Genomic DNA, 10,045 nt, shown 5'->3' on the forward strand with positions numbered 1-10,045 from the left:
GGGATATAAAAACAGTGAAGGTTAAATGTTCAATGTCAATCTGTAGAGAACTTCTGACCTTAACTTCTTAATTATTCATTTCTATTATTTATTTTTCAGTTTCACCTTTGGCACAGAATGACAACCGAAAGCCTTAAATAAATAAACCAGGATTTAATTAATTACAATAAAAATCCAATTATTTTTATTTGTACTGTTATTTCATATATTTGTAGACTGTATTTTAAGAATGTTTCGCATCAAAAGTGTTATACACATAAGGAAATATCAAGCATTGAAGTTTTAAATATACATATTGTGGTCATTATGAAACCCTTTGAAAAAAAAGAAAAGTCCTGCGATACAAAATTTAGGTTGTAACCCATCGTTTAAAATAATGTTTTTTTATTTATTTAATGGATATGTTTATATTAGTTATTGACATTGACATATTTGTGTTATGATTTGTCAAATGTATTGTCATACTAGGGAATGTGTAATAGACATCTTAGGGTCATGATACTGTATATATTGTTTTACTCTATGGAAGAGAGCTAGGAACAATCCCTTTTGTCTTTTTGAGTACAAGTAAATTGTTCTTAATGAAACTATTAGTGTTTGCAAGCTATGAAAAAACAAGTCCAACAATTTCAATTATAGAATAATTTATTACAATGAATAAAATAAAATAAAATAAAATAATATTCAGTCTTCTTTCTTCTGTAGAACTCATTTGTACGAACATCTGAGGTCCCATTTTGAATATTGGATTAAGACAATTGACAAATATACAAACACCAGCAAGGTTTAATATTACTGCATATTTGATCTGTATGTCCTTTCTGCAATTTTAATCCTTGATCAAATCCATTTCATGAATATGATCAGGTATAAATATGAATGTTTGCATTTGACAGAAGAAGGTCATTTGAGTGTAAGAATTTTTTTGGCTGGTAAACTATTCTTGTAAGAGTTGAAAATACACTCTGTTAAATGTTCATTAAAGACAAGAGTGATTAAGATTCATGTTGTCACTCCACCCATTATTAACATAAAGACTTGCAGAGACAGGGTCATGAAAACATTCATCTCTTTGTTTGGTATGTTAAAACTTAATCTAACACCTCAATGACAATCTATCAGAGCTGTCATGCATGTTGGTAATTGAATTGGTAGTCAGGACGTATCGGCAAGTGGAAACATTCCCTTCCTCACATCTGAAATACTGCATATGTGATTTGAGTCTCTTTTAGAATGTTAGTCTGTGGGATGCTGCTCATGATGATATCCTTTCGTACGTGTCTTTTTAGGCCATATTGGGATGACTTGGCTTAGGTAAAGTTACATAATTTGTTCTCGATGATGGTTTAAAAAGTCCCCAAAACTTCTATTTCATCATCTTCTCTGTAATCTGATGGTCCTCCATTTGGACAGACATTAACCTCTTCTCTGAAGTGATTCTCTATAGGTGATGGTACAGAGTAATAAATCAGTGTATATCAGTGGTGCTGTGCTGCTGCAGATGATCATGTCGTCCTTTCCCTGCAATTTGTGAATTAAAAAGATGAAGATTCTGTCATTATTTACTCCAGTCATTTCATTCCATACTTGTGTGACTTTGTGTAAGGGACATTCTAAATTCTAAATAACGATACTTTTCAGTCTGATCATAAAACAAAACTCTCCTAGTCTGTTCTCCTCGTTTCAGTGTTGGGTTTCTCGGGTGCTCCGGCTTTCCTCCTACAGTCCAAAGACATACAAGTCTAGAGATGCTAAGTTGTACCTCCACATCTTGTGAGTAGACTGTTTTCGCCATTAAAGGAGCAGTTCACACAAAAATGAAAATTCTAACACCATTTATTCACCCTTAAGTTGTTCCAAATTTGTAGATAAGATATTTGTCTTAGACCCCATTGAGATAGAGATCATTTTTATTGTTCTGGTGGACACAAAAAAAGATAGTTTTAAGAATGCATGAAATCAAACAGTTTTAGAGCACTTTTGACTATCAGTGTAATTTGTCTAACATGGCAGTCAATGGTTATTCGGCCTATTCAGCCTATTCGGTTACAAGCATTCTTCCACATTTCTTTTTCTGTGTTCATCAGAACAGAGAACTTTTTGGAACAACTTGAGGGCGAGTAAATTATGACATAATGTTCCTTTAATTTAGCCATAGATCCTAAAATAGCACAAATAAATAAACACAAACATAATTCTGAGTATGATAGTTTGGCCGATACTTTTTAAGTGTATTTCTTTTTAAAGCTTGGAAGTTTAATGAGTTGCAATTTTACATTTCACATTACATTTCTAGCATTTGTCAATGATTATTGTTAGAGGTCACAGGTTTCATTCTTACCTCTCACTGCAGAAAGCGATACATTTTCTGTCGTGCCCCAAAGCACAAGAACAACGCTGACCTCCTCTGGTCTTCTCGGCAGAACGCCGTGTCCGCTGGAAGCCTCTATAACTCGACATGCCATACGGGAGAGTGTGTCTGCCAATGCACAAGTAGAGAAGAGGGTAGTGAAAGCATACATTAAAGACCAGCAAGCTTTCTTTAATTCGAAGGGAAATTCACAACAGCAAAAAAACATCAAGATGAACACATGAAAAACCATAATCCACAACCAAAAATCCCAATTGTGCATACAGCAATGTTGTGCAAAAATGAATGATTTTAATGCAATATTTCAAAAATTATGTAGCCTACACAAGGTTTTAAGATGCAAATAGCAGAGCTGGCATATGAATGTTAGTGCTTATGTGTGCTCTTCCATGTGGAATGTGATCAACAGTCAAAAAGAACTGAAACATGTATGAATGTCATTTAATTACATCATGATATAGTTTACATTGATTTTACACACTTAAGCCATAGCTGTATGTTATTTTTTAAGTTATTTTTTAAATATTGTGCAGCCCTATCAAGCTGTAAAAACAAGTCTCACTCAAAGGTGAGTTCAGTTATTATCTATGCAGAGGACAATTATATTCACAAGAACAAACATGACCTAAGAATTTGGTTTCCCATACTTCTCATACAAAAGTCATTAAAACGTTTCAGTTTAAGCGTGCAAGACTTACCATGCAGTATAAACACTTTGATAGACAATTTTAAGAACATAATAGCTTATGGATTACATAACCTGTCCACATTCTACCACCCCTGATTACCACCTTGTTTGGATCATTGCATTTTGTGGGTAAAAACAACTGCTATTTCTCCAAGTAAATAAAAACTGCCTTTAAGGCTCAGTAAATCTGGACAGCTGTACCCATAAAGCTCTTGGGCTCATCTGCTAACAGTTAATCCTGCAAACACCCCGTCATGCAATCATTTCTTTGATCTCCACCTTTTATTTTAGTGCAAAGACTGGTGGCTGAAAAATTCATTCTGCCAATGTTTCCAAATGAGTTCATGATTTTGAATGTTGAACTACACTTAAAAAATTGTGATCAATACACTCAATGAACTTGTTTTGATGTGCCTTTTCTAAATTAAAATTTAACTCAATTGGGCTTCACACAGACAAACTATGCAAAATGCCTAAAGATGTACTTTAAAAATAATTTTACTTTAAGTATTACATAATACATTTGTATATTAAATAGACTGCAAAATATAATCAACAAGTTTTCCTATTGAATTCATATTTACATACAGTTAAAATATCCTAGAGCAACCTGGATAATTAACTTAAATGTGATGAGCTTTGAATACATACAATTACCATGTCCTTTCTTGAAAAACTGTGATTTTTGTGATATTATAATCGTAATGTCATACGATAATGTGATGTTCATTGAAGTTAAAAAGCCAAAAACCAAAAGCATATTACTTTTTTCAAATGCTATCCTTTAAAAGGTCACATTCGGTCACAGCATTTAGCTTACGCCATTGATATAAAAACATTTTATAGCACCCTTTAATGTTTATTTAGCATATTTCATTTATTTAAAGATAAATATAACAGATCTATCAACTGTAAATAAACCACAGACTATCATCCAAGAGAACTTACTCAGGTGTATTGATCCAGATGATGTCCAGGTGACAGTAGTAAACACACTCTTTATCTTTGTAGGTGTAACAAGTGCATCTCTTGGCTCTTCTCCGTTGGCATTTCGGACATGAGGCTTTATCATCAGAGTCACTTAACTGTGCTGGACTCTCATTGGATGATGTAGTGGTTAAATCTTGCACAGAGTTTTTGCGCATCAATATAAACGCATCTTTTTGAGTGGAGAAAAAACCTAAAAACAAAAACGATTTAAATTAGTCTACAATTAAATTAATCTACATAGCCAGTTAAAGTGACATTTTAGAGTCTGAACACAAAGCACATTACCACTAAATGTGGTAACATTGATTGGAACATAAATAAATGCATTAAATACATATTTTATGTCAGGAAAAAGTATGGGTGTCAGGTCCCCAAGGTTGTAATTGTAGTTTAACATCTTAAAGTGTACAATAAAATCGCCATTGGCACAACATTCATTCCAGACATAAATAAATTCAACTTTAAGCATTACATTTTTCAACTGTGTAGAAATGCTTTAATAAAAGTCTATGTATCGAATAATGTCTGATTAACTGCTCCAGATCATAATTTTGCAGTTTTTATGCATGTGTTAATCCAGTTTAAAACCCACCTTTCTCCATCACTGCTGTAATTCCGACAAAAAGCAAGACTCCCAGATGTATCAATGACACCCTGGCCATCCCAGATGTTCCAGAGACTCTGAGTCGAAAATCAGTGTAAAATCCTGGACAGACAGAGTGATCCAGTTGCAGTGAAAAGTAACATTGTGGTTGTTATTGGCTTAATCCTGCACGGAGACAGAAAAGCATCCTCAGGTCGCTGAAAACAGCTGGTATTAGTTGAGCACAGTTTACCCCAGTGGGGTTTTATAGAGCGCGTGCACCTATCAGCAATCTGACGCGCCACCAGAGGGATCATTGAACTCATGTAACTCAATCCATCAGATCACAAAAACTAACTGAAAACAGCCTCTGATCTCTGATAATAACAGATGTCAGTCATTCTAGCTCGCTTCACCTTATGTGTTTTATTTTAAACAGGCTTTCACTGCACATCAATCACATCACTGCTTCAATGTTGGGAATGCAATGCTGCAAACAACGTTTAAAAAGTACAAATATAAAAAAGAAAAGATGCTTTGCTTTTATATAATCAAATAAAGAAAGAAATAAAACTGATCCTCTCATTTTTTAATATATTTTAATTAGTCTATTGATAAGAATTCATGTAAATTCTAAAATACTTTCCTGTAGCTCAGCGGTAAGATCATTGTGTTAACAACTCAAGATTGTGGGTTCTGATCCCAGAGGATTGCAAATACCTATGTAAAATGTACTGTATAGGATATGGAAATGTAGCGCGCTTTGGATAAAAGCATCTGCCAAATGTAAATGTAAACAACAACAACAATTTATGTCAAACAATTTGTTGACAAAATTAAGCTAATATTTAATTTTTTATCTGATAACTTTAAAATTTGGTTTAATAGCTAAAGCACACACACTTAATTAACAAAGAATTGTAAAACAAAATGGCACAGATAAATGTTGTCTCTATTGAAAATGATCAAAACAATAAATATTCTTTTATTTCTTGCCAGATTCAGTGATGACAAACTCATCTTTTGACAGTTTCCCAATTTATTTCCTGCAGCAAGTTTTTCAACACAACAGGCCATGTAGAGTTAAATTTTCTTGAATGACTGCTGCTGCATGACAGTGAATGACTGCAAGTACATGACATATTTATGTGTGGAAAAACACATAGCATAACACATATTGTAACCGTTTTACATGTATTACAATATGTCAGAACTCTGTGCGGGTAATGCACGTACACTGAATGATTTCAGACACAATTTTGGATGCCTTTCATTTGACACACCCATATAAAGTCTTAGAGCAGTCTGCTAAAAAGCTATTGAGTTGAATCAGGTGTGTTTGCTTTGGGAGACATCCAATATGAGTACTGCTTGTGTTGTCTCAGGAACGGGAGTGGGAACTTCTAGACCGGAGAATAACCCTGAAGTTATATGAGGGTCACGTGGAATGGGCTTTAGTAGCATGGCTGAAGGTGCCAGTATTTTATTTTCAATAAGAGCAGGAATGGCACTGTGCAAAATGGTGCATTCCAGACGTAATCATCCCAAGCTCTGATGTAATCTCTGATGCACAATCTTTATGTGAGTGTCTGAAGCGCTATTCTACTCTTTCAGGAGCAACTGAACACAAGATCTAACTTGATTTGAATTACCACACCAATTTTAATGCAATTCTTTAAAATAGAAACACAACATTTATTGAGACTAATAGACATTGACCTGAATCTTTTGTTGCCATCTAAATCAATTGCTTCTCAAACTAAAGTATTAAATGCTCAGTACCCATTTTTTTACTTTTTCAGGTTTTCATCTGCAATTAACCCTCTCTGTGAAGTTGTGATGCTCTCAATGGCCACGGCCACGTTTGACAGTTTTGCATATTAAAATGCTGTGGCTATGCAGATATACAATGTGGGTCATTTGGTTAAAACAAATACTATGTACTATGTTAAACGAACATCTTCAAGATTTCATTATGTAGGAATAAAAAAATGAAATAGTTGCAAAATGGTCTATATATGGTAATATCAACATTGGACTACATTGCCTCAAAATACGATGCTCCACGTACATATTGCTTTATCCTTCATTTGGAATATCCAGAGGCGCTTGGTTTTTCCTCTGTTCTGATGCTGTTTCAGTCAAGGTTACAAAGCAGGAGAAACTGAACATTTTTGACATATATTCTTTAGTTCATGCTTGCGTGACTGTGGTGGATAAACTACTGTCACAATTTAGTTTGGTCAAGGTATGTCAAGAACTTGCTTGAAACAATCCTTGAGGCAATGAATGAATGATCAAAATAAATATGTATAGGCTACCATTAGTGCCACCGTAAGCATTTAACCTGATCGTACTGGAATTTGTAACTCAAGGAATTCGTACATTGTGAATCGTACGAAAATGTATGATTACTAGAAAAAAGCATTGCTGAAAACCCCATTAGCGGGAAACTTAAATACACGAAGGAGATCATACATATTCATAAGAATTAGCCAAAATGTTTTGTTTTTGCCATGAGTTTGTGTTGTTGGAACAGGTTTTTAATATGTCCATTGTTAGTCTTTTATGCTGCAGCCTGTTTTTGGATTACCTAGTTTTTTTTTTCTTCTGTTTTACTTTATTTAATGTTTTACTGCATGGGATCTGTTTAAGTTTTTCTTCATTGTTACGTAAAGACTGACCAAAATGTATCCAGCAGATGCCCTCGTCAGAATGCCTCGGCGAATCTTCCAGATTTTTGTTCTCATAGACTGTTTTTGTTATGGACTTAACCAGCCTCTTCAATCCCAACTCATCCTTGATGCTACTCGAGGGTTGTGGGGTCCTCTTTCACAATGGGCAAGGTGGAGGAGGAAGCTTCCCCGAAATATTTTTTTTTGTGGGGGGGGGAATGGGTCTCAGGCTCTGTGGGCCATGGATCCGGACCAGTCGCTGAGGCCTGCTTACCCCATTAATGGTGGCCAGCCCAATCATCATTGCCTCCAAGCCAGCATCTCCAGCCAAAATGGCCACCAAGCCCTGGCATCCAGCCCTGCTTGCACCTTCCTGGAAGCAAATTGAAGCAAACTAATTTACATTGTCTATCTCACAAGATCTAAAGCGTCATCTACGCATTTTCTTAGGGGTGGTCTTTTGTCACATTGTGATGTCATAAAAAAAACTCTAATTATAATATGAAAAGTATTTTTCATTCCCTCTTGCCATCACGGTTGTCAGTTAGGTTTTAGGCACATGGCAGTTGAAAGGAAAGAAAATTTTACATAGCATTAAATAAAAAATACATAAGTATGTCAACAAAATCTGAAGAAGAAAAAACTAATTGAACTTGACATGAAAACTCAAAACACTTATTTTTTGTCCCATGAAGGCAGTTGTAGCATCACCTTACATTTAGCCTCAATTATTATTGTTATCCCCGCCAATTCTCTGTTGTCTCAACAAAATAAGACTAAAATTGCTTCAAACTAATTTTAATTGTAATTTAATAAAACTCTAATACCTACTAACTACTAACTAACCAAAAACATTTGCACCCATAACACCTCAGAGGAGACCTGGCCCTCCCGGCTGAGCTTGGTTTCTCCCAAGCTTTTAATCACCATTTATTTAAAGTTGTAGTTTGGGTTCCTCACCACTGGGCTGTGTTGGCTAGCTCACCGGGGGACTGCTCCATGTTTTGCATTTTAACTCTGTTTTTCTTTGTTTGGTTTTTTTCCTGTAAAGCTGCTTTAAAACAATGCAACATCGTATAAAGTGCTATATAAATAAAATTGAAATTAATTTATGAAAATCATTTATAAACACAAAATCTGAGTTATAACGACAATGTATCAATATGTTGACTTAAACCAGGGGCCTGTACCATGAAGCCGGTTAAGGTGGCTAGCCAGGTAAGTTTAGGATTACTTTGCGCCAACCCTGGGTTTTAGGTACCATGAAAGTAACTCAGCTTTAATCGGTGTTCATCGCCATGGTTACTTACGCTGCACGGCTAACCTGCTCCGGAGCAGGCTATGATCTAGATTAGAGATCCCACACCAAAAATAAACCAATCAGCGGCGAGCAAATTTACATAGAAGTGAGGCAACTAACTCACAGTGCGTGTTAAAATGGCTAGTTATTTTTAATAATGTTTAATCAAATAAAAATACTAACATAAAAAGATGTAAATATATATTACAAATATAAAATCAAGTAATGGTAACTATGTTGGTAAAATCTGATTTTAGAGATGGCATTTGCTGGCTTTCCCTTACACATGGAATTAAATGTATTAATATTCCATTCTTTTATTGTACTACATACAATATGTATTTCTTTGCCTTGCTTTTTTTACAATCTTGTCTGTGGTGCAGAACATCTAGGAACACTTCCAGTTTCACTGTGTTCACTGTGTCTTTGTCCACTGAAGAAACTCTATTAAACAGCTACAGTAAGATATAGACAAAACCAAAAATTGACAGGTGACATCACATATTTTTTAACACTGCTATTTTAATCTTTTTGTTATTAAGTAACACTTACAATGAACCTAAATAATGTATCATAAAGTAGGCCTACATTTTTAAATGTTTAAGACGTTTTTAATACTTATAATGCATACAACATTCCCTATGCATCTGTGTTTTTGTCACTGCTTTAAGGAAGGTAAAGTATAACAGGGCTGTTTAATAGCCTGTTGGTGGGAGACGGGGGTCCCTATATGCCAGAGGTTTTTGCTATCCTGACCGCAGAACCACTTCAACATGGCCCTCAATCAAACCAGAGTCAGGATTGAGATGACCATTGGATTTTTAAATGAACACTTCAACTGACAACTAAGTTCACATACTGGTATTTTTTTATTTAACCTTCTTTATTAAGAGTAAGCTTCTCTAGTGTATTTTGTTCACAAAATACATGTGTTACTTCTGTAACGTTTGGAGGTAGACACTTCAGTTTCTGGGGAAGGAATTGTAAAATGTCCTACAATAACAGAGACACCAGTAACATAAAATATAAATCCTCACATTCACACTTGTGCCATAATGAATAGTACAGTACATTTATCTCTTTAACTTTGTCAGCACACAGATCGTTTCACTTCATCATGTGCTTCATCCTCATTAATAAAGGTAAACTAAATGATAACTAATGTTAGCAGGATATGTTCATCCACTGTGGGGGCACACACACTCATAATACACATCATATTACATTACTGTAATATTTACCTTACTTCAGTATACTACAGTAAATATGTGTACTATATAGTCGTTCAACTTGTGCATTAACTCAATCAGCAGTGTTTCTGAAACCGTTCTCTCTTGCGTAGACAGCAGAAACAGTATTAATCCGTGGCTGAAATACATTTTTGTGTTACTAATATTTGCGCATAATTATTTCCTAAAACCTACGGAACTCCCTCTAT

General features: G+C 34.8%; 1 protein-coding gene across 1 annotated transcript; it reads right to left on the minus strand.

The window, feature by feature from the left end:
* Window positions 1-607: 607 nt before the first annotated feature.
* LOC130410521 (endothelin-3) lies at window positions 608-4,865 on the minus strand. Its single transcript, XM_056735225.1, has 4 exons — window positions 4,642-4,865; window positions 4,008-4,239; window positions 2,342-2,479; window positions 608-1,521 (listed from the first exon to the last, which is right to left on the minus strand). Exons 1-4 carry the CDS (start codon window positions 4,709-4,711, stop codon window positions 1,506-1,508), a joined length of 456 nt encoding a protein of 151 aa, XP_056591203.1. The 5' UTR covers window positions 4,712-4,865; the 3' UTR covers window positions 608-1,505.
* Between the last annotated feature and the right edge of the window lie 5,180 nt (window positions 4,866-10,045).

This window comes from Triplophysa dalaica, chromosome 21, assembly GCF_015846415.1.
Source record: "Triplophysa dalaica isolate WHDGS20190420 chromosome 21, ASM1584641v1, whole genome shotgun sequence".
Classification (NCBI taxonomy): domain Eukaryota; kingdom Metazoa; phylum Chordata; class Actinopteri; order Cypriniformes; family Nemacheilidae; genus Triplophysa; species Triplophysa dalaica.

Excerpts from the sequence above, each read along its gene's own strand:
- LOC130410521 (XM_056735225.1), bottom strand. The coding sequence starts at position 4,711 with ATGGCCAGGGTGTCATTGATACATCTGGGAGTCTTGCTTTTTGTCGGA. Across the intron at positions 4,240-4,641 it reads TACAGCAGTGATGGAGAAAG|GTTTTTTCTCCACTCAAAAA; the intron begins GTGGGTTTTAAA and ends TTTTGTTTTTAG. Across the intron at positions 2,480-4,007 it reads ATCTGGATCAATACACCTGA|ACACACTCTCCCGTATGGCA; the intron begins GTAAGTTCTCTT and ends GTGCATTGGCAG.